Source organism: Stegostoma tigrinum, chromosome 10 (genome assembly GCF_030684315.1).
Source record: "Stegostoma tigrinum isolate sSteTig4 chromosome 10, sSteTig4.hap1, whole genome shotgun sequence".
Taxonomy (NCBI): Eukaryota; Metazoa; Chordata; class Chondrichthyes; order Orectolobiformes; family Stegostomatidae; genus Stegostoma; species Stegostoma tigrinum.
In genome coordinates this window covers 30,781,176-30,806,913 of record NC_081363.1, presented here as the reverse complement: position 1 = coordinate 30,806,913, position 25,738 = coordinate 30,781,176, and the positions used below count along the sequence as shown (strand labels likewise).

At 44.1% G+C, this 25,738-nt stretch overlaps 1 protein-coding gene across 11 annotated transcripts in view; it reads right to left on the bottom strand.

The window, feature by feature from the left end:
* dhrs7 (dehydrogenase/reductase (SDR family) member 7) overlaps positions 1-25,738 on the bottom strand; it is a 58,124-nt gene that overhangs the window by 30,220 nt on the left and 2,166 nt on the right. For 5 of the 11 annotated variants that reach the window (XR_007248286.1, XR_007248287.1, XM_048537932.1 and 2 more), the window contains exons 1-2: positions 6,613-6,947; positions 3,338-3,490 (exon numbers count right to left, since the gene is read on the bottom strand). The exons of 1 other annotated variant lie outside the window; for it this stretch is intronic. Coding sequence is in view for 6 of the 10 variants with exons in the window: in XM_048537932.1 (XP_048393889.1) it covers positions 3,338-3,490; positions 6,613-6,796 (337 nt within the window). In the remaining 4 variants the exon portion in view is untranslated. Of the gene's footprint in view, positions 1-3,337; positions 3,491-6,612; positions 6,948-9,886; positions 10,252-22,302; positions 22,969-25,738 lie in introns of those variants that run through there. 5 more of the 11 variants (XM_059649077.1, XM_059649079.1, XM_048537933.1 and 2 more) reach the window with 5 other exon arrangements.

The window sequence follows — 25,738 nt, the reverse complement described above, 5'->3', positions numbered from 1 at the left end:
TTGCGGGTTCCGGGGTTCAGATGTTTTAGTAAGATCAGGGAAGTGGTACAGGTGGAGGTGTGGCATTGTCAGTCAAGGACATTATTACGGTGGCAGAAGGGACGTTTGATGAGGTAGTATGAGGTGCTATGGGCTGAGGTTAGAAACAGGAAAGGACAGGTCACCCTGTTGGGACTTTTCTACAGGCCTCCGAAAAGTTCCAGAGATGTAGAGGAAAGGACTGCAAAGATGATTCTGGATAGGAGCGAAAGTAACAGGGTAGTTGTTATGGGGGATTTTAACTTTCCAAATATTGACTGGAAACGCTATAGTTCGGTCAGTTTTTGTCTAATGTGTGCAGGAGGGTTTCCTGACACAGTACGTAGATAGGCCAACAACAGGCGAGGTAACATTGGATTTGGTACTTGGTAATGAACCAGGCCGTGTGTTAGAATTGGAGGTAAGTGAGCACTTTGGTCCTAGTGACCACAATTCGGTTACACTTACTTCAGCAATGGAAAGGGATAGGTCCATACCGCAGGGCAAGAGTTACAGCTGGGGGAAAGGCAATTAGGTAAGATTTAGGATGCATAGGATGGGGAAGGAAACTGCAGGGACTGGGCACAATTGAAATGTGGAGCTTGTTCAAGGAACAGCTACTGTGTGTCCTTGATAAGTATGTGCCCGTCAGGCAGGGAGGAAGTGGTCAAGTAAGGGAACCGTGGTTTACTAAAGAAGTTGAATCTCTTGTCAAGAGGAAGAAGAAGGCTTATTTAAAGACATGAAGGCTCATTTAGGGTGCTTGAGAGTTACAAGTTAGCCAGGAATGACCTAAAGAGGGAGCTAAGAAGAGCCAGGCGGGGACATGAGAGGTCTTCAGCAGGTAGGATCAAGGAAAACCCTAAAGCTTTCCATAGGTATGTCAGGAATAAAAGAATGACTAGAGCAAGATTAGGGCCAGTCAAGGACAGTAGTGGGAGGTTGTGCGTGGAGTCCAAAGAGATGGGAGAGGCACTGAATGAAGATTTTTTGTCAGTATTCGCACATGAAAAAGACAATGTTGTCAAGGAGAATACTGAGATACAGGCTATTAGACTAGATGGAATTGAGGTTCATTAGGAGGACACGTTAGCAATTCTGGAAGGTGTGAAAATAGATAAGTCCCCTGGGCCGGTTGGGATTTATCCTCGGATTCTCTGGGAAGATAGGGAGGAGATTGCAGTGCCTTTGGCTTTGAACTTTATGTCGTCATTGTCTACAGGAACAGTGCCAGAAGACTGGAGGAGAGCAAATGTTGTCCCCTTGTTCAACACGGGGAGTAGAGACAACGCTGGTAATTGCAGATCAGTGAGCCTTACTTCAGTTGTGGGTAAAGTGTTGGAGAGGATTACAAGGGATAGGATTTGTAATCATCTAGAATGGAATAGTTTGGTTAGGGTTAGTCAACTTGGTTTTGTGAAGAGTAGGTCGTGCCTCACAAACATTATTGAGTTCTTTGAGAAGATGACCAAACAGGTGGATGAGGGTAAAGCAGTTGACGTGGTGTACTTGGATTTAAGTAAGGCATTTGACAAGGTTCCCCACAGTAGGTTATTGAAGAAAATACGGAGTCATGGGATTGAGGGTGATTTACGGGTTTGGATCAAAAATTGGCCAGCTGTAAGAAGACAGAGGGTGATGGTTGATGGGAAATGTTCATCCTGGAGTTCAGTTACTAGTGGTGTACCGCAAGGATCTGTTTTGGGGCCACTGCTGTTTGTCATTTTTATAAATGACCTGGGTGAAGGGGTAGAAGGATGGGTTAGTAAATTTGCGGATGACACTAAAGTCGGTGGAGCTGTAGATAGTGCGGAAGGATGTTGCAGGTTACAGAGGGACATAGATAAGCTGCAGAGCTGGACTGAGAGGTGGCAAATAGAGTTTAATGCAGAAAAGTGTGAGGTGATTCACTTTTGGAGTAGTACCAGGAATACAGAGTACTGGGCAAATGGTAAGATTTGTGGTAGCGTGGATGAGCAGAGAGATCTCGGTGTCCAAGTGCATAGATCCCTGAAAGTTGCCACCCAGGTTGATAGGGTTGTTAGGAAGGCGTACGGTGTGTTAGGCTTCATTGGTAGAGGGAATGCGTTTCAGAGCCATGAGGTCATGTTGCAGTTGTACAAAACTCTGGTGCGGCCACACTTGGAGTATTGTGTACAGTTCTGGTTGCCGCATTATAAGAAGGATATGGAAGCATTGGAAAGGGTGCAGAGGAGATTTACCAGGATGTTGCCTGGTATGGGGGGGGAAGGTCTTACGAGGAAAGGCTGAGGGACTTGAGGCTGTTTTCATTCGTGAGAAAAAGGTTAATAGGTGATTTAATAGAGACATACAAGATGATCAGAGGATTAGATAGGGTGGGCCGTGAGAGCCTTTTCCCTTGGATGGGGATGGTTAGCACAAGGGGGCATAGCTTTAAACTGAAGGGTGATAGACATAGGACAGATGTTAGAGGTAGATTCTTTACTCAGAGAGTAGTAAGGGCGTGGAACGCCCTGTCTGCAACAGTAGTAGACTCACCAACTTTAAGAGCATTTAAGTGGTCATTGGATAAACATATGAATGATAATGGAATAGTGTAGGAGAGATGGGCTTCAGATTGGTTTCACATGTCGGCACAACATCAAGGGCCGACGGGCCTGTACTGCGCTGTAATGTTCTATGTTCTAACTGATACATGTGATTATACTATCCAATCGTACCATAACAATGTTCACATCTCCTAGGTGAAAGTACATTTAACTGAAAACCTATACTGTCTAATTATCAAGACTGATTGGATACCACACTCTATTTGCCACTGAGCACAGTGGTGAGCAACACAGTGCAGGAAACTCCAATTATAAGCACTCTGACAGGGATGACCTCAGTACGCTGCCAACAAAACCACAGCAGGGGAGCGCATGTTACCTATAATAATCAGTGGAAGTCATGCACGTAAGTATACAGACCGAGATAACTGGACACGGGTCAAAAATCCTCTATATTTCTTAACAATTGGATCAAGAGAGTGGTAACGGCTATCTTTGTGTAAATGATGCTTGGGCGTAAAAGATTTAAATAACGGAACTGATGAATAGATGGAGAAATAAAAAAAGTCTACAATTTCAACGGAGGCAAAGCAAGATAATTTCAGACAGTTCACAAGAAGAAGCCTTTTTACTTACATTCAGTAGAAATGCTATTTGTGCCGATAGTACCACACCCCTAATGCAATCTCCAAGGCTAGCAAACATCACAACAAATTAATTTCCTTTAGTTTATTTACTAAATTTACTTTTTCAGTAATCCATGTCATCATTAAAAATATTTTACTTACCAAGGCAGTTTTGCTTAACTCGTTCCAGTTCAGCAACTCTCCTAGCAGAAAGCACCAAAAAAGCTCCTAATTTTGCTAGTTGATATGCCAGCTCCTCTCCAATTCCAGAAGAGGCCCCTGTTATCCATACTACTTTCTTGAAGAGTTTGTCATCTATTGAATATTAAATACCCAGCATGCAAGGTTATCTATCCACTATCAAAAATGCCCTTCACAAAGTACTAAATTTCATTATTGAACAAGTCTGTGTCTTAATGATAACTGAGACTTCAAAGATAAAGGAGCCTAGACCTTGTATTTTTTGTATATGTAAAATGGGTGCTCAAGACTTGAAAATTGTGGGGCCATTTATCACACTAGATCTCTGGATGTTTGAGATGAGCTTCTGAGACCACTGCAGCTTCAATCAAGAAGTTAACACCTTCCAGAAAAAAAAGCAGTATACTCAATTGGCGCACCATCAATTAACAATTTACTCCCTTCACCAATGCAGAGTGGCATTAATGTGTGCCATCTCTCGCACTGCAATTACTCACCATGGCTCCCTTCTGCAGCATCTTCTAAATCTGCCTCCAAGTAACACACTATCCCAACCAAAGCTAGTGTGATGCAAGGTGTCAGATTTATATAAGCAATTATTTATTTAAGAATTTGGATTTTGATTTAGTGACATGTAGGTTCTGGAGCAGTTTAGTGTCAGTATTTTGGGAGCTATGATCATTTAAAAGACAGTGTGAAAGGGCTAGTCCCTGGGTGCTAACAGTAATTTGTTTGCTTTGGGAGAATTCTACGAACAGTCAGAGCAAACATTGGAAGAGCATGAACTTATCTTTCCAAACTGAAAGTAAGGGATTTTTTTTGGCTTAAGGGGCAAACGTGTAGTTTGGGAAGTTTTTGTTTTCAGTTCGCAGATGTCCTGGTAGAAGTTATATGTAACACACACACACACACACACACACACACACACACACACACACACACACACACACACACACACACACACACACACACACACACACACACACACACACACACACACACACACACACACACACACACACACACACACACACACACACACACACACACACACACACACACACACACACACCCCTCCGGAAGAAAGAAGAGATAGTAGGAACTACGATGCTACAGTCTGAGATAACAAGCTGTGGAGCTGGATGAACACAGCAGGCCAGGCAGCATCAGAAGAGCAGGAAAGCTGAAATTTCAGGTCTGGACGCTTATTCAGAGGTGGGGGAGGGGAAGGTAACTCTGAAATAAATAGAGAGGGGGGAGGCGGTGTAGAAGGTAGATAGCGGAGCAGATAGCTGGAGAGAACACGGACAGCTCAAGGAGGCAGGGATAAAGCTAGTAGAGATGAGTGTAGGTAAGAAGTTGGGGTGGGGCTGGGGGTTGGTCAGTGAAGTGGCAGGAGCGGATAGGTGGAGAGAAGATGGGCAGGTCAAGGAGGCGGGGAGGGGGGATGCTGGTCTTGGAATGAGAATGGGGGTGGGGAGATTTTGAAGCTCGCAAAGTCCATATTGAGACCACTGGGTTGTAGGGTTCCAAGGCGGAATATGAAGTGCTGTTCCTCCAGTTTTTGGGTGGCATCGTTGTGACAGTGGAGGTGGCCCAGGATGGACATGTTGTCCAGGGAGTGGGAGAGGGAGTTGAAGTGGTTTGTGACTGAGAGGTGTAGTTGTTTGTCACGAAACGAGCATAGGTGCTCCACAAAGCGGTCTCCAAGCCTCTGCTTGGTCTCCCTGATGTACAGGAGGCCACATCGGGAAAACTGCCACACAAAACTGGAACCCTACCACGCAATGGTCTCAATATGGACTTTATGAGCTTCAAAATCTCTCCACCCCTAAGACCTCATCTCAAGACCAGCAACCCCCTCATCCCTGCCTCCTTGACCTGTCCGTCTTCTCTCCACTTATCTGCTCCACTATCCACCTTCTATCACTGCCTCTCTACATATTTCAGAGTCCCTTTCTCCTCCCCCACTTCTGAAGAAAGGTCCAGACCCAAAAAGTCAGCTTTCCTGCTCCCCTGATGCTGCCTGGCCTGCTGTGTTCATCCAGTTCTACATCCTGTTATCCTGGCGAAGGAAGATGGTTTAGAATTGTTAAGAAATAGGTTACTTCATTGTAAAAAGGTCAGTGTGAAAATTTCTGGTCTACAATGTTTGGTTAAATCCCTGAAGTGGTTGCTTGAAGCTGAGTTAGTTCGTTGTGGGACTAACCGAAGAAGAGAAATTGCTAAATTGGGAATTGAAAAGAAACAGCTATGTTAAAGGCTACAGATATATCATAAGAACAAAGAAGAGATTTTCTTGCTTACTGAGATAGAAGGGATTGTATTTTTATTGTGCAATTCAAAATCTTTCAAACTGTGTGATACGTACATAGCTTGGTTTATTTTCACTTCTACAAATTTTGGTGAAACCAGATCTGTAATATTGCAGGCTTATGTTTCAGTGAAGGGCCATCTTAATTTTTTTAAAAATCTATCGAGACAGATTTCAGTCTGGAATATACCTAGTCCAGTAATAGCATCAAAGATAGTAAGAACTGCAGCTGCTGGAGTCAGAGATAACAGTGTGGAGCTGGAGGAACATAGCAGGCCAGGCAGCAAAGGAGCAAGAAAGCTTACGTTTCAGGTTGAGACCCTTCAGAAATAATTTCAGAAAATGAATTCAGAAAAAGATCCTTCTGAGCAAGGGTCCAACCCAAGACATCAGCTTTCTTGCTCCTTTGATGCTGCCTGGCCTGCTGTGTTCCTCCAGCTCCACACTGTGTTACCAGTAATAGCATCAACTAGAATTTGCGACACATTTGAGATTTGAATACACTGGATTAAAGACAGATCTGTCTTTCTTCTGAAGAAGGGTCACTAGACTTAAAATATTAAGTCTGATATCTCTCCATAGATGCTGCCAGACCTGTGGATATTTTCCAACAATTCCTGTTTTTGTTTCTGATTTCCAGCATCTGCAGTTCTTTCAGTTTTTATTTACCAACATGTAGCCTGTGCTGGAGAAATTTAGCGATGAAAAGAGACTAGATAGCCTGGAATGGTTTTACTTACAATTACTAGGGGACATAAGATATTTAAAGGAATAAGTTTAAAGTTGATGGAAGTTTGTCGAAAGAAGTGCAGTATATTGAAATCTGAAGTGAGTTCGTACTGGTACAATGGTTAACTTTTTACAACACTATTTACAGTAGATTAATTTATTGAATACGGAAATAAGATTGCAATCTCTGTACCTGGCTTGTTTCCAAAACATTTACACCATAGCAAAGTCAAATCCCCATCAGCTCTCAAGAACCGAATAAGCTGCACAATCACGTAAATCACCAGACAGTAACACAGTAATAATATGAGATCCATTGTCCTAATATTTGATAAGATTAAAAAAGCCAATGAATTGAAATAATCAAAACATAACATTTCAACTTAATTCCCATTTCTCCACTGATGTAGCCCAAAAAGCATAAACATGTCTCAGCAAATTCTAAACTTAAGATATATAATTACTAGAAGTATATGGTACAGTTAAGTCAAAAGTATATCAGGCTCCATGCTTATTTTAATAAAATGTGAGGCTGGATGAACACAGCAGGCCAAGCAGCATCTCAGGAGCACAAAAGCTGACATTTCGGGCCTAGACCCTTCATCAGAGAGGGGGATGGGGGGAGGGAACTGGAATAAATAGGGAGAGAGGGGGAGGCGGACCGAAGATGGAGAGTAAAGAAGATAGGTGGAGAGAGTGTAGGTGGGGAGGTAGGGAGGGGATAGGTCAGTCCAGGGAAGACGGACAGGTCAAGGAGGTGGGATGAGGTTAGTAGGTAGCTGGGGGTGCGGCTTGGGGTGGGAGGAAGGGATGGGTGAGAGGAAGAACCGGTTAGGGAGGCAGAGACAGGTTGGACTGGTTTTGGGATGCAGTGGGTGGGGGGGAAGAGCTGGGCTGGCTGTGTGGTGCAGTGGGGGGAGGGGATGAACTGGGCTGGTTTAGGGATGCAGTAGGGGAAGGGGAGATTTTGAAACTGGTGAAGTCCACATTGATACCATATGGCTGCAGGGTTCCCAGGCGGAATATGAGTTGCTGTTCCTGCAACCTTCGGGTGGCATCATTGTGGCAGTGCAGGAGGCCCATGATGGACATGTCATCAAGAGAATGGGAGGGGGAGTGGAAATGGTTTGCGACTGGGAGGTGCAGTTGTTTGTTGCGAACTGAGCGGAGGTGTTCTGCAAAGCGGTCCCCAAGCCTCCGCTTGGTTTCCCCAATGTAGAGGAAGCCGCACCGGGTACAGTGGATGCAGTATACCACATTGGCAGATGTGCAGGTGAACCTCTGCTTAATGTGGAATGTCATCTTGGGGCCTGGGATGGGGGTGAGGGAGGAGGTGTGGGGACAAGTGTAGCATTTCCTGCGGTTGCAGGGGAAGGTGCCGGGTGTGGTGGGGTTGGAGGGCAGTGTGGAGCGAACAAGGGAGTCACGGAGAGAGTGGTCTCTCCGGAAAGCAGACAGGGGAGGGGATGGAAAAATGTCTTGGGTGGTGGGGTCGGATTGTAAATGGCGGAAGTGTCGGAGGATAATGCGTTGTATCCGGAGGTTGGTAGGGTGGTGTGTGAGAACGAGGGGGATCCTCTTGGGGCGGTTGTGGCAGGGGCGGGGTGTGAGGGATGTGTCGCGGGAAATGCGGGAGACGCGGTCAAGGGCGTTCTCGATCACCGTGGGGGGAAAGCTGCGGTCCTTAAAGAACTTGGACATCTGGGATGTGCGGGAGTGGAATGTCTTATCGTGGGAGCAGAGGCGGCGGAGGCGGAGGAATTGGGAATAGGGGATGGAATTTTTGCAGGAGGGTGGGTGGGAGGAGGTGTATTCTAGGTAGCTGTGGGAAATTCCATCCCCTATTCCCTATTCCTCCGCCTCCGCCGCATCTGCTCCCACGATAAGACATTCCACTCCCGCACATCCCAGATGTCCAAGTTCTTTAAGGACCGCAACTTTCCCCCCACGGTGATCGAGAACGCCCTTGACCGCGTCTCCCGCGACACATCCCTCACACCCCGCCCCCGCCACAACCGCCCCAAGAGGATCCCCCTCATTCTCACACACCACCCCACCAACCTCCGGATACAACGCATTATCCTCCGACACTTCCGCCATTTACAATCCGACCCCACCACCCAAAACATTTTTCCATCCCCTCCCCTGTCTGCTTTCCGGAGAGACCACTCTCTCCGCGACTCCCTTGTTCGCTCCACACTGCCCTCCAACCCCACCTCACCCGGCACCTTCCCCTGCAACCGCAGGAAATGCTACACTTGTCCCCACACCTCCTCCCTCACCCCCATCCCAGGCCCCAAGATGACATTCCACATTAAGCAGAGGTTCACCTGCACATCTGCCAATGTGGTATACTGCATCCACTGTACCCGGTGCGGCTTCCTCTACATTGGGGAAACCAAGCGGAGGCTTGGGGACCGCTTTGCAGAACACCTCCGCTCAGTTCGCAACAAACAACTGCACCTCCCAGTCGCAAACCATTTCCACTCCCCCTCCCATTCTCTTGATGACATGTCCATCATGGGCCTCCTGCACTGCCACAATGATGCCACCCGAAGGTTGCAGGAACAGCAACTCATATTCCGCCTGGGAACCCTGCAGCCATATGGTATCAATGTGGACTTCACCAGTTTCAAAATCTCCCCTTCCCCTACTGCATCCCTAAACCAGCCCAGTTCATCCCCTCCCCCCACTGCACCACACAACCAGCCCAGCTCTTCCCCCCCACCCACTGCATCCCAAAACCAGTCCAACCTGTCTCTGCCTCCCTAACCGGTTCTTCCTCTCACCCATCCCTTCCTCCCACCCCAAGCCGCATCCCCAGCTACCTACTAACCTCATCCCACCTCTTTGACCTGTCCGTCTTCCCTGGACTGACCTATCCCCTCCCTACCTCCCCACCTACACTCTCTCCACCTGTCTTCTTTACTCTCCATCTTCGGTCCGCCTCCCCCTCTCTCCCTATTTATTCCAGTTCCCTCCCCCCATCCCCCTCTCTGATGAAGTGTCTAGGCCCGAAACGTCAGCTTTTGTGCTCCTGAGATGCTGCTTGGCCTGCTGTGTTCATCCAGCTTCACACTTTATTATCTTGGAATCTCCAGCATCTGCAGTTCCCATTATCTCCATGCTTATTTTGCTCTGTTCACGTTGCGATATCGGAATTATCATTACTCTTGCTACAATGTTCTTAAATGAAATGTCAAGTGACATTAATTTTTCCTATCTGGTGATTTTTAATAGTTTTGTTCGACTAAATTTGTTTGCGCTGAATTATGTATTTAATTAACTTTATACAATAGTTTCAAAATTAGCGTTTTTAAAATGTAGAAAACTGTGTAATGATTTTGCACAATCGGTTTTCTACGCTCGTACGAAATGTGCCAATTCAACAAAAAAAATCGAAATACGACAATGCTGGAAATTTCAAATACAGAAAGATCAACTTATGCTGAGATCATGCATTCAACTTATCAGCAGATCCCTAGGCGCTTCACGGCAGAGTGATCGAACCAAATCCAACAACCAGACAGGAAACGAGACGTTAAAACACCAAAGGTTTAGTTTTTCAGGAAGGTCTTAAAGTAGGTGGGGTTTAGGGCAGGCAGACTAGAGTTTAAAGTCCAAGAGGCATGGCCACCCATATCAGGTAGGAAGGTAATCAAGCTAATTTCATCTACAGAGTTTTAAGCTATTTTTTATGAAGTATTCGTTCCAAAAAGAAAGTCGCCTTTGTATTTTTCTCAATTGTGAAAGTCCAAAACTCAAACTGTCGGTTATCGCCTTCCGGTGAATATTTGCACATCTCTGGAACGGCTGACCCTCAGGTCCTTCGACACCACATCCGGGACCTGAGCCAGCGGTTCCAGCGCGCGAAATTCAAAACTTGCAGTAGCTCGGGGCCACAATGATGACAGTAGCCGAGAAGCCCATCTTGTCACTGTATAATCTCTGCAGACCCTGTATCAACCCCCTGAAGTGCCTTCTGTCTCATTACACCCTCAAGCAAATACTAAAAATTCACTCGTCGTGAACTTGCCAATCGCATCACTAATAAGACGGAGTTAAAATTGATTCAGAGATAGTAGGAACTGCAGATGCTGGAGAATCTGAGATAACAAGGTGTAGGGCTGGATGCACACATCAGGCCAAGCAGCATCACAGGGGCAGGAAAACTGATGTTTTGGGTCTGAACCCTTCTTCAGAAATGAGGGAGGGAAGGGGTTTCTGAAATAAATAGAGAGGGGGGAGGCGGTGAGAAGATGGATAAAGGAGCAGATATTTTCTCCCCTTTGGTCCAGGAACTCCCTACCGACGTCCGTGACACCACACTCGCCCTCCACCTCCTCCAGGACTTCCAATTCCCTGGCCCCCAACACCTCATTTTCACCATGGACATCCAGTCCCTATACACCTGTATTCCTCGTGCAGATGGCCTCAAGGCCGTCCACTTCTTCCTGTCCCGCAGGCCCCTCCACCGACACCCTCATCCGCCTAGCCGAACTCGTCCTCACCCTCAACAACTTCTCTTTTGATTCCTCCCACTTCCTACAGACAAAGGGGGTGGCCACAGGTACCCGCATGGGCCCAAGCTATACCTGCCTATTTTTAGGTTACGTGGAACAGTCCCTCTTCCGCACCTACACAGGCCCCAAACCCCACCTCTTCCTCTGTTACATTGATGACTGTATTGGCGCCGCCTCTTGCTCCCCAGAGGAGCTCGAACAGTTCATCCTCTTCACTAACACCTTCCACCCCAACCTCAAGTTCACCTGGACCATCTCCAACACATCCCTCACCTTCCTGGACATCTCAGTCTCCGTCTCAGGTAACCAGCTAGAAACGGATGTCCATTTCAAGCTTACTGACTCCCACAGCTACCTAGAATACACCTCCTCCCACCCACCCTCCTGCAAAAATTCCATCCACTATTCCCAATTCCTCCGCCTCCGCCACTTCTGCTCCCAGGATGAGGCATTCCACTCCCACACATCCCAGATGTCTACTTTCTTCCAGGACCGCAACTTTCCCCCCACAGTGATCGAGAACGCCCTTGACCGCGTCTCCCGTATTTCCCGCAACACATCCCTCACACCCCGCCCCCGCCACAACTGCCCCCAGAGGATCCCCCTCGTTCTCACATACCACCCCACCAACCTCTGGATACAACGCATCATCCTCCGACACTTCCACCACCTATAATCCGACCCCACCAACCAAGCCATTTTTCCATCCCCACCCTTGTCTGAGTTCTGGAGAGACCACTCTCTCCGCGACTCCCTTGTCCGCTCCACACTCTCCTCCAACCCCACCACACCCGGCACCTTCCCCTGCAACCACAGGAAGTGCTACACTTGCCCCCACACCTCCTCCCTCACCCCTATCCCAGGCCCCAAGATGATTTTCCATATTAAGCAGATGTTCACCTGCACATCTGCCAATGTGGTATATTGTATCCATTGTACCCGGTGTGGCTTCCTCTACATTGGGGAAACCAAGCGGAGGCTTGGGGACTGCTTTGCAGAACACCTCCGTTCAGTTCGCAACAAACAACTGCACCTCCCAGTCGCGAACCATTTTAACTCCCCCTCCCATTCCTCAGACGATATGTCCATCATGGGCCTCCTGCAGTGCCACAATGATGCCACCTGAAGGTTGCAAGAACAGCAACTCATATTCCGCTTGGGAACCCTGCAGCCCAATGGTATCCATGTGGACTTCACAAGCTTCAAAATCTCCCCTCCCCCCACTGCATCCCAAAACCAGCCCAGCTCGTCCCCTCACCCCCACTGCATCCCAAAACCAGCCCAGCCTGTCTCCGCTTCCCTAACCTGTTCTTCCTCTCACCCATCCCTTCCTCCCACCTCAAGCCGCACCTCCATTTCCTACCTACCACTTCATCCTGCCTCGTCGACCTGTCCATCTTCCCTGGACTGACCTATCCCCTCCCTACCTCCTCACCTATACTCTCCTCTCTACCTATCTTCTTTTCTCTCCATCTTCAGTCCACCTCTCCCTCTCTCCCTATTTATTCCAGTTCCCTCTCCCCATCCCCCTCTCTGATGAAGGGTCTAGGCCCGAAACATCAGCTTTTGTGGTCATGAGATGCTGCTTGGCCTGCTGTGTTATCAAAGGAGCTGATAGGTGGAGAGGAGAGAGACAGGTCAAAGAAGTGGGGATGGAGCCAGTAAAGGTGAGTGTAGGTCAGGAGTTAGGATGGGGATAGGTCAGTTCAGGGAGGATGGACTGGTCAAGAGGGCAGGATGATGCTGGACCATCTCCAATACCTCTCTCTCCTTCCTGACCTCTCTGTTTTCATCTCTGACAACCACCTGGAAACCAATATCCATTTCAAGCACACCGACTCCCACAGCTACCTAGAATACACCTCCTCTCACCCACCTTCCCACAAAAAGGTCATCCCCCATTCCCAATTCCTTCACCTCCACCGCATCGGATCATGAGGTGAGGCAATTCAATCCCAGACATCCCAGATGACCTCGTTTTTCAAGGACTGCAACTTCCCTTCCACAGTGGTCAAAAACGCCCTCGACCATGTCTCCTACATTTCCTGCAACTCATCCCTTTCACCCCCTCCCTGCAATAACAATCAAAACAAAATGCCCCTTGGCCTCACGTAGCACCCCACCAATCTCCAGATCCAATGCATCATCCTCCGGCACTTCCGCTATCTGCAAGCTGACCCCACTACTAAAGACAGTTTTCCCTCCTCACCCTTATCTGCCTTCCGCAGGGACCACTCTCTCCATGACTCCCTTGTCCACTCCACATTCCCCACCAGCCCCACTACCCCCAGGTGCAGCAAGTGCTACACCAGCCCCTACACTTCACCCCCCTCCCAAGCCCCAAGAAGATCTTCCACATAAAGCAGGTGTTCACCTGCAATTCTGCTAATGTGGTACACTGTATCCGCTGTTCTGAATATGGCCTCTTCTACAACGGGGAAACCAAGTGTAGGCTTGGAGACCACTTTGTGGATAACATATGCTCGGTTTGCGACAAACGACTGCACCTCCCAGTCGCGAACCATTTCAACTCCCCCTCCCACTCCTTGGACAACATGTCCATCTTAGGCCTCCTCCAGTGTCACAACGATGCCATCCAAAGGTTGCAAGAACAGCAACTCATATTCCGCTTGGGAACCCTGCACCCCAATGGTATCAATATGGACTTCACAAGCTTCAAAATCTTCCCTCCCCCCGACCGCACCCCAAAACCAGCCCACCTCGTCCCCGCCTCCCCAACCTGTCCACTCCTTCCACCTCAAACCCCATCCCCACCTCCTACCTACCAGCCTCATTCGGCTCCTTGACCTGTTGATCCTCTCTGGACTGACCTATCCCCACCCTAACTCCCCATCTACACTCACCTTTACTGGCTCTAATCCCACCTCTTTGACCTGTCTGTCTCCTCTCCACCTATCTGCTCCTTTATCCATCTTCCATCCACCTCCCCCCCCTTCTCTATTTATTTCAGAATCCCCTTCCCCTCCCCCATTGCTGAAGAAGGGTCCAGACCTGAAACATCAGCGTTCCTGCTCCTCTGATGCTGCTTGGCCTACTGGGTTCATCCAGCTCTACAACTTGTTATCACAAATATGACAGCGTTTCTTTCACACTCTATAAATGTTTTTACCAGAATCTATCAAGCATTCAGCACAATTTGCATCCCGTGCACTGTTTCCTCAATGACCATTGTGGCAGCCTTCGTTTGTTTTTTGTATCTCAGCATCAATTTTTCACACAGCGAATTAAAAAATTTGCCTTCGAAGATCTGATGTTCTCTGTGTTATGGATTTTCCCTTTCCCAACCAGTTTGAATCTGGCACCAAATCAGTACAATTTGTACGTATCCAGTTAGCAGTGAAGTCATTAAGCAGAGATGGCCGACAATGCCGTTGAAGTATTCTCGTAGACAACGAACTGGGAAAAGTCATCAGTCTGCAAGTTAACTCTATTTTTCTTTCCACAGTTACTGCTGTGCCTGCTGAGTTAGTGTAGCATTTTCTGCTGCTATAAGAAGATGCACTTATTATTCTTTCAGTTTAACTAATCTTAAAATAGATTATTGGATATACATGTGGCTTATGGTAGAAGCTTACGTATCATAAACTTTAAATAGTATTATTTTAAATAAAAAGGAATTTGGTGGATTTTCCACTCCCTTGAGCAGCCTAGGGAACGTATGGCAAAATATGGGGAAATCAGATTCTTGACATTAAAAAATTCCAGTTTTTCCTTCAGTTTAAAAAGAGCAAACATCTGCATTTGTATCTCATTATTAGCCAATTTCACCTCACCTCTGTGCAGTTCCCAATTCTCTCCTTCCCCAATAAACTAGACAGCACCAACTACTGAAAGTCAGAAAAGTAATCTTACAACAGCACTGCTTACTTCTCTGGGTCTATATCCAAGTCTGTCCTCATAGCAATGTAACCACATGCTCCATGGACATTGCCCTGTTCCATCCTTCCTCCATACAAGTGGGCATCTCCATATCATAATAGATGCTTTCAGAATAACTCATGACTTCTACCATCAGAACTTTATTTCAGAGGTCTGGGACACTTATGACTTACATGCTTCTTCAAGGCTTCTCAGGATAACAGACACTTATCATGATTCTATACAGGATGTATCTTACACCTCTTAGTTTACTTTCTTAGTACTCATATAGTGCTTAATTGGAGGTTCTCCCACCCCCATGTGGTAAGCACTGCTTTTTAGTGCAGACGGAGAGGCAGGCAGGTTTTATTTGATCTGATTTCTTTGATTTATTTATTGTTACGTGCATCTTGTTACAAAATACAGAGAAAAGTGTTGTCTAGTGTTGCCACACTCCATTGTTATCTTAAAACAAAGAAAAATAAACCAAAACACAATAGAAAAATGAAGAAATAAAGAAAGTGCCCAACTTTACAGTCTTGTTTGTTAAGTGCACTGTCATGGGCCATGGGCCTGGTGGCATGAGTCCCCTTGATCGTGCTACCACTGTAACTGGAACTAAAGCCACCACTCTTTGGTGTTATCTCACCTTCACCGACACCCTCACCACTATGAGTCCTTGCTGGACCTTGCCAAGGCATACACCAGATACTGCACTGGCCCAAACTCGACTCCACCGTCATGAATTTGCTTCAGGCCCATTTACCGATACAGCCACTGCTGATGCCACTGGAACTCTTACTGGGCGAAACCCACCTCTACTGCCACCTCCATGAATCTGCGCTGGAAGCCAATGTCGCCAGGAATAGCTCAACAATGCAGAAGCTGCCAGGAACCCAATCTGTGTTTGATGCCACCGCCACAAGTCCACGCTGCTGGGCCCATTTGCCACTACTGTCGCCACGACTGAGCTCTTTACCAAAAGGTAAATAAAATAGAGGAGGAAAAAGAGGAGAAAAATAGAATGAAAAGAGAAGCAGATGGAGCAGACGAGCCCCAGGAAGAGAAGCCTATTCTATCCCCATCGTGGTTGTCAACCTGTCATAGTTTGGAGCACTGAATAATCAAAGGAGTGAAAATATTTCCTAATGGCACCATGTTATGCCAATGTTACACTTAAACTATGTTCCGGCATCATAAGTGGTAAATAGAAATTATGTACTTCAACCAAATGGTCATGTCTGATTGTCAAGGGGTGGGCGGGCAACAGTCAGTCAAGAGCACACATCCAAGGAATTGCCCTATTTTTCTCCAATAACGTGAAGAAATGGGATTTAGTTTGATGTATGAGGTAGTCATGGTGATGCATGAACAGGACAGCGTGTCCCAGTAAGTTAGTTCCAAGTGCTGAGGGTGGGAACTTTAATAGCTTTGGAGGATAACATGAGCAAGACACATTGAACAGACATGATGCAGGTAATAGTGAGCGTTGCAGTCCATGTGCCTTGGTGAGGTGTATGTGCAGTTGCAGAGTTAGAATTAGTGCTGTCTCAAAGAGTATGAAGTAGCAGAGTGATGATGATGGAATTATCTTTGCAGAGTACAGAAGATCATCAATCCTTCCCCTTGCACAGCTGTGCACTGCATTTCACTCAGAATGCAACTGACAGACCCCCCACACACCACCACCAGCAGATCAGCTAAGTCCGATCACCTGGCCTTCTTTGCCAGTCAGCAAGATATAAGATTGCTCACCTTTCTACCAGAATCTCACGATCTCTATTTATAAAGTCATGTACTAACTTGCCTTCCTGGGCCATTTCCTCAGATGTAATGCTAGAATACCAGCGTGGAGGGCAGTTCCTGGCTTTCAGCATCTGAAGTGCTGTGAATGTGGGACTTAACCAATGGCATGAGCATTATAAATTCCTTACAGCCAGAGAACACCTCTCGTCGTTCATGATGCCATGGTAGAGTGGCCCGTTGCATAATTAATAAGCTGAAGGAGGAAGATTGCATATGAGAAGCTGATATGGGCCAGGGTGGACCTCTTGCCGAGAATCGCTCAGAAAAATACATTGCCAACAATGTAGGAAAATTCAGCTCACAACACAGTTGAACAAATTGATATTATGCAGATATAACATTAGATTTTTTGGGATCAGAGGTTTTTTTTAAAAACAGTTATTATGAATTCAGGGCACTGTTTAGAAATGATAATTTATTTTTCAACAAGCTCTCATTTTCAAAGTTTTTAGGAACGAGAGTAATGCTGTTATTACCATTACAAAATCCAGGCTATTGTACGCTTCAATAATACTTGGGAAATTTGCAGTTGGGACACCAGTGTCAAAAAGTAAGCAGTAACCAGCTGGTCCAAAAGTGCTGAAGGGATTGAATCCTGAATAATAAAAGTAGCTAAACGCTTTTCTCTTTCCCTATTTTGGTAGAAATGTCCATGTCTGAAATGTTGATTTCTGTTTCTTTTCCCCCCAAAAGGTGTAGGATAACCTGGTTGCTCCAGCATTTCCAATAACTTCAGATTGTTTTTATTTCTCTTTTTATAATGATTTAAATTTAATTGTCTTATTTCAAGGGAAAATATGGCAAGTTGAATGTGAAGTTATTTTTTGTCATTCCTAAACTTGGCTATTGTACACTCACTTTCCTCAGTCATTAACACATATTGTAAATAACTGTAGCCTCACTGATGCGGCACACCACTACTTAAAGGTTTTTCTCCTGAAAATGCCCCCCTTATCCCAACGTTTTGCCTTCTATGAGTTATTAGTTAGTCAATCCTCTATCGATATTAATATATTACCTCCAACTTCATGAGTCTTAAGGAGCCAATGTGTGATATCTCATCAAATGCCTTCTGGAAATCCAAATATATTATTTTCACTAATTCCCTTTAACCATTCGGTTTGTTACCTCCTCAAAAGAATTCTAGCAAATGTGTCAAGCATGATTTCTCCTTCATGAAGTCATGCTGACTCTGCTTGATGATATTATGTATTTCCAAATGCTCTGGTATTAAATCCTTTATAATACTCTGAACATCTTCTCAATAACAGATGTTAAATCAACTAAAGTTACCGATTTTTAAATCTCCTTTTTTAAGCAAAGGCATTACATTAGCAGAGACAATGGGAACTGCAGATGCTGGAGAATCCAAGATAACAAAATGTGAGATAACAAAGTGAGAGGCTGGATGAACACAGCAGGACAAGCAGCATCTCAGGAGCACAAAAGCTGACGTTTCGGGCCTAGACCCTTCAGAGAGGGGGATAGGGAGAGGGTTCTGGAATAAATAGGGAGAGAGGGGGAGGCGGACCGAAGATGGAGAGAAAAGAAGATAGGTGGAGAGGAGAGTATAGGTGGGGAGGGGATAGGTCAGTCCAGGGAAGACGGACAGGTCAAGGAGGCGGGATGAGGTGTTAGGTAGGAAATGGAGGTGCGGCTTGAGATGGCGGGGGGGAGGGATGGGTGAGAGGAAGAACAGGTTAGGGAAGCGGAGACAGGCTGGGCTGGTTTTGGGGTGCATGGGGGGGGGGAGGGGACGAGTTGGGCTGGTTTTATGATGCAGCGGGGGTGAGGGGAAGAACTGGGCTGGTTTTGGGATGCAGTGGGGGAAGGGGAGATTTTGAAGCTTGTGAAGTCCACATGGATACCATTGGGCTTCCGGGTTCCCAAGCGGAATATGAGTTGCTGTTCTTGCAACCTTCGGGTGGCATCATTGTGACACTGCAGGAGGCCAATGATGGACATGTCGTCTGAGGAATGGGAGGGGGAGTTAAAATGGTTTGCGACTGGGAGGTGCAGTTGTTTATTGTGAACCGAGCAGTGGTGTTCTGCAAAGCAGTCCCCAAGCCTCCGCTTGGTTTCCCCAATGTAGAGGAAGCCACGCCGGGTGCAATGGATACAATATACCACATTGGCAGATGTGCAGGTGAACATCTGCTTAATATGGAAGGTCATCTTGGAGCCTGGGATGGTGGTGAGGGAGGTGGTGTGGGGGCAAGTGTAGCACTTCCTGTGGTTGCAAGGGAAGGTGCCGGGTGTGGTGGGGTTGGAGGGCAGTGTGGAGTGGACAAGGGAGTCACGGAGAGAGTGGTCTCTCCGGAAGGCAGACAAGGGTGGGGATGGAAAAACGGCGTGTGTGGTGGGGTCGGATTGTAGATGGTGGAAGTGTCGGAGGATGATGCGTTGTATCTGGAGGTTGGTGGGGTGGTATGTGAGAATGAGGGGGATCCTCTGGGGGCGGTTCTGGCGGGGGCAGGGTGTGAGGGATGTGTTGCAGGATATGCGTGAGACACGTTCAAGGGCATCCTCAACCACTGTGGGGGGAAAGTTGCGGTCCTGGAAGAACGTGGACATCTGGGATGTGCGGGAGTGGAATGCCTCATCCTGGGAGCAGATGCGGCGGAGGTGGAGGAATTGGGAATAGTGGATGGAATTTTTGCAGGAGGGTGGGTGGGAGGAGGTGTATTCTAGGTAGCTGTGGGAGTCGGTGGGCTTGAAACGGACATCCGTTTCTAGCTGGTTACCTGAGATGGAGACTGAGAGGGCCCGAAACGTTAGCTTTTGTGCTCCTGAGATGCTGCTTGGCCTGCTGTGTTCATCCAGCTTCACATTTTGTTATCTTGCATTACATTAGCAGTCTTCCAATCCTCTGTGACTTTTCCAGAATCTAAGGATTCCAGGAAGTTTACTCCCAGTGCTTCAACTATCTCTGCGGCTACTTCCTTTAATATTGTAAAATGCATCCCATCAAGTCCAGGGGACTTTAAACATTAGACCAATTAATATGGAGGAGGAAGTGATGATGCCAAGAGGATGTTTGCTGAAATAACTAAACATCAAACTTAGCAACAGAGAATGCTTTATTTGAGCTGTACTTAGGCTAGATTACAACTGAGTCATTTCAGACTTAAAACGTTAACTCCGTTTTTTCTTTCTACAGATGCTGCCAACTGTGAGTTTCTCCACTGTCTTCTATTTTTGTTACAACTTGAGTTAAATGTCCTGAAGCAAAAGAGACGTTCAAGCATTGTACAGGCAATGCAACTAAGAGGCTGACATCTGGCATAAAGGGTTTGAGTTATAAGGAAAAAACAAGTGTGGCCTTTTCAGTGAAAAGTAAAATCAGAAAAGCAAAGCTAGTACATGAATAAGTGTACATAAAATTAAGCAAAATATTTCAAGTCACAGGAGTAGAATGAGGAGGCATAGGTTTTTCATACTAATAAAGGTAAAATTGAAAGCAATATCAAAAGATTTGAGTGAATGAACAGGGCAACACAAAAGCTAATGCTGGATGTCGAATCAAGATTGGTTAAATGACTTTCTTCACCTGTATTTATATTGAGTCCCCAGTGTAATGCAGGGCTGGACTCAGTTCAGACATACTTGATTGAACAACTGGCAGAAACTCATTTTAAAGTTTCAATTGGCAACAGAGGCAAAATAAAAATGAGTGACTGGTGTCTGCAGAACTGGTTTTCCAACATGAGTCAACAAAAAGGAAAAAGAATTGAAGGAAAAGCTTTGACTTGGATGGTTTCTTTGAAAATGTCAAATATGCTTTGGATAAAATTAATTATTCTGAAGTCGGGGATTTTGTATCATTCCAAACTTCTAGAAAGGATTTAACAAATTTGTTGAAGTGTGACACCTCAGAAAATGAACCTAGCCCGAAGGTAGGCATTGAAACGGGACAGGAATTAAAAAATTGCTGATACTGGAAAAACAGCTCCAAATAAGCTATACTCACATTGGATTGGAAAGTTTTTCTTGGTCAATAGAATGTTCACCGAAATAACTAAACAATAAAATTTAGCTGCAGAGAATATTATATTTAAGCTGTATTTAGGTCTGACTGCAAGGGAGTTAAAAGTGGTTTTTCTTTCTACAAATGCTGCCAACTGCTGAGTTTCTCCATCATTTTCTATTTTTATTTCAACTTGAGTTAGTAATAGGCACAATTTTTTAAACACATGCTTTTTTATTTCATATAGTTGAAATATATTTGCATTAATACAATGAAATATAGTAGTAAGTAGTTTTCATTATTATTTGATCATGAATAACTTTGCTTACAGAGCAAAGCAGATTTTCTGTATTGGTACAATGGGAGCAAGTAACATAGCATAACATAGTTCAAGTGATCTGAATGTCAAGGAAATGAGTGGAAGAAACCAATACAAAATGGTCTGACAGCATATCCTGCTGCTGACAGCAAATTAGGGGCCTGCTTTTTGAAACCACAAAAGGTTTCAATCATTTTAAACAATAATGATGATGAAATGTACATTACTTGATATATTGTAGAATGGGGTTGGTTTCGAGAAAGTGCTGAATTTAACAGGATTGGTGAGGAAGTGCCATTACTGGCTTTTCAAAGCCTAAGTTAAGGGGAAGGAGGGAAAGGAATGGATCAAGATTCTGGCTATCTAAGCAGTTATCTCAGTTTGAAGTCTAGCAGTGTGAGCTAATAGGAGCCAGGTCAGTTAGGATACCTTGTATAATCAAACATTGTTTTCATGATTGAACCATATTTCACAGTCATCACTAAGAATATTTTGGATATGTGACATTGTCTACCCTACCATAAGTTAATAATTTCAGGGAAAAAAAATGCATTTGAAGAGTAGATATGAACATATGACAGAAATGGATAGAACATGAAACAGCAGGCTTTCAACTACTTTGAAATTAGGTATCACTCTGACATCACCAACACCACCATAAAAATCTCCAAGACAAACAGTGGAAAAATATTGAATCAATTCAAGAAAAATCTGTTTTCCATCCTACTAAAGACTTTCCTTTTGCTTCTTTTTCTCTGCCTTCCTATCCCAACCTATTGTTTCATTGAAAAGCTGTTACATTTTCAGACTTTTCCAATTTCTGCTGAAGGTCCATTGCCCTGGCATGTTGGGCTGGATATATTTAAAATGGCATGCAGGACCTAGGTGGAGAGGTCCTACCCCTATTTCATTCAGTCAGATTTTAGTTAAAACCCTTCAAAACCAGTTGAACTTAATGCTGAGTCAATTCCATGAATCTTAATCCAGTGAGTGTGTCATGATTTGATGCAGTAAACATCATGCTGTTGATAGGCAGATGAAGTAAGCTGCAGTGTTGACTTTTAAAAAAAAAAATCCCATACTCTTTAAACTTGGAAAAAAAGAACCGTAACCTGTTCATGAGATAAAAACAAAAATCAGCCTGACAACTCTTATCATCAAACCATCTGGTGTAGGTTAGCTATGTGATTTTCTTACCTGTTCCACAGATTCAACAGGGTTATTTAGATCAGTTATATAGGGCATTGATGAGACCACATCTGGAATATTGTGTACAGTCTTAATCACCTTATTTAAAGAAGGCCACAAATGTAGCGGAAGCAGTTCACAGAATGTTTACCAGACCTGAAATAAGCAGGTTGCCTGAAAGGTAAGATTGTACACACTAACCTTGTATCTCGAAGAGCAAGAAGTGACTTGAGTGAAATACATCATCCTAAGGAGTCTTGGCAGGGTAGATGTATAGAGATGTTTTCTCTAATAGGAGAATCTAGAACTTGCAGTCACTATTTAAAAATAAGCATCACCAATTTAAGATAGAGATGAGGCAAAGTTTTAATCTTCTAGGTGGTTTTTAGTGTTTGAAACGGCAATTGAAATGCAGTCTTTGAAACAGAGGTACATTCTTCTTAATAAACAGTGTGAAAGATTACCAGGGTAGGCAGCATGTGGATTTGAGCTTACAATTAGGTCAACAATAATCTTATTAGATGACAGAGCAGTCTTGAAAGGCTGAACACTTGTTCCTCGTTCATATGTCTGTGTGTTCATTTCCAGTGTTTTGCTTTTATTTCAAGGTAAATAACATTTGAAAATTCTTCTTCAATCCCCAAGACAATCAAAAACTATTTTCGGAAGATAAAAATAACTCAACATCCTACCTTCTGAATACAGCTCTATCAACTTCTAGAAATTTGTCTAGTTCCCTTATGCGCTTTTACTGTAAACCAGTAGCAGCTGCCAATGCCAGCAGCATTTTCCAAAAAGTGAATAACCCCCTGGGAAAAGAAGAATCTCCTGACATCTGATGTAAAGCTGTATTTACATAATTTGTAAGCATGTGCTCTTTATTTCTACCTAACTTAATTCAAATAACCCATCCAGATGAATATTCTTCTACAGTAAAACAAACGAAGTCCCTGAACTTATTGTGATAATTTAGGATTTTTAAGTTAGTCAGCATCTTCAAGCACGTGCTAAAATGAACACTGTGTTCCATACAGGAATTAACTAGGGTCTAGTAGACAAATATGGTGGTGATCTGACTGGTTTATTTTAAACAAGTAGCTTAAGACTATTTATTGTTGCCACTTGCTGTTGTCAGTAGTTGTGGAAACTCCGTAACATCCATGTTTTTTTTTGCTTCATAGGTACAGGAGAAAATTATTCAGCCTCTTGAGCCTTTGGCGCCATTTAAGTAGAAGCTGGCTAATCAACTCCAGCTGCTCACCTTTTTACTTAATCTCTCGATGTTAATAACTCAATGTATTGTATTTTGTTATGTCTTCTTGTTGTTCTTCTTGTAAAGAGGGACAGACTGAATTCACTCCTAAATTTAAACATTATGACTTGTCCTGAATTCCTTCATTGCAGGAAATTGTTTGTCTTTATCTATTGTAAAATGAACATAATAAAACTGGTCAGTAATAATATAATATATAATTCTAGCCCGTTAGTACAGTATTAGAGTTATTACTATTAGGGTTAGGTAACCAGTGTTGGCCTTGACAGGGATGCCCAAATCCCAAAAAAAGTTAAAAACAAAAAGTAGTGACATCTACCTCTGTCTTTTTAATCAGCACAGGAAACATAACTTTTATTTTCTTAAATCAAGAAGTCTTTAAGAATGTGACAATTAATAATAACTTAAAAGCAATAGAGCAGTAAAGATGCATTCTCAAATTGGATTAAAATCTCTATTTGGAACTTTTTGTTGCAAGTTTAAAGAAACTTTATATGTACAGTGAAAAGCATTCAACAGAAATACATCTTCATCATTCACTGCAGCTTAGATACAAATAGCTTTCAATGCCTTGGAGATATTTTAAGATGGAAACTAGCTCCCTATCTCACAATGCAACAAATGTAAGTCAGCAGGAACAATGTTAATGGTGTATGGGACCAAATGTAGGACATGTTAGAGATTGCTGCGTTTCAGCCAGGCTAGTATTCATAGCAGTAAGGAGAGGGGATACAAAAAGAGAATATTTGAAATAATTGGTTCTAAGGAAGGCAGGCGTACTTGAGAGCTTCAGGGGTGGCAAGTTTAAGCTAGGAGCAAAGACAACTCACATTGTAAAATTGCAAGTGTAGTAGTTAATGTGATGATATAGGAAAATTAAGACAGACGTCATCTTGCATTTAAATAATTCTTTTGACAACTAATATAGTACCTCTGAAATGTAGTCCCTGATGCAATATAGTGAAATTTGTGTACAGCAAGGACTTTCAAACAGTGATGTGATAAATGGCCAGATAAACTGAGTTCCAGAGATATGAATTTACTCTCTGTTAAGCATAGCACTAATTTGATTTAAAACTTTAATATGTTATTTTCTACCATAATCCCAATGTGCATTTATTGTTATAAATTGGCTGGTTATTCAAAGCATAAAATAAGTTTTAGTTTCAGTGTCAGTATCAAAGCAATTAAATTATTTTAGAATTATTTTGGCCAGAAGATAAATATTTACCAGGACTCTAGAACATTTCTCCCTTCTCTTCCTCCCCTGAGTAGACAAATGATTACATTCCATGGCATCTAGATCAGATATTAAGGCTAGGATAATGACTCAGAGACGCTTTTTTAAAATTTGATTTATTGTAGTACATGCACCTAAGTACAGTGAAAAGTTGTTTTGGGAGTAGTACAGGGACATCATGGTAACCAAGGACATACAGATCACAGCGTGCTTAGATTTACATTACTTCAGCCACAGATTTTACTGGATACACATAAAGGCTGCCTCTTATCTTTGGAATACATTGTAGAAACTCTTACATTGAAATATGATTTACTTTAAATGCAGAGTAAGTTTATTAAAATGTAAACCAAAAACTTCAAAAGCAGAAAATAACACTTGCAGTAGTTTTGCACTAAAACTGTGTAGAGAAGAGAAAAAAGTTCATAACTCAAGCTAATTTATGGCCATAATTATGCTTTTATGCAGTTGCTTTTGAAACACTTTCTTATGTATTATGAAAGTTGTCCATGTTATATTTACCTCTTCAAACATATTAGTCAAACAGCCTTTCTTCAAAGGCTCAAAACCAAAATTAAAGATCTGAGAAGTCAGGGTCAATAAGTAACCCCAACAATAGTAACCAGACATAAGGAATTATTTATTTAATGTTTTGTTCAATTAAAATGCGACCGTCAACAGCACAGACATATTGAAACAGATCACTTAGCATTTTTATACTTGAATCTAGTCTGTCACCTCCTCTTCAGCTATTTGGTAACCAACTGAACGATAGCTGCAGTACTAAGTTTAGTTAAACTGAGACATGATTTTGGTAAGTAAAATTTGTTTTCCTTTATTAAGAAATGTTATGACAGAACTGAAGAGATTAAGGTCTTTTAGAACAAAAGTCTTACCTGAGAGATTAAGATCTTGAGAGAGGGGGGAAAAAAAATCACATGCCTTATTATTCAGAGATAATGGGAACTGCAGATGCTGGAGAATTCCAAGATAATAAAATGTGAGGCTGGATGAACACAGCAGGCCAAGCAGCATCTCAGGAGCACAAAAGCTGACGTTTCGGGCCTAGACCCTTCATCTCTGATGAAGGGTCTAGGCCTGAAACGTCAGCTTTTGTGCTCCTG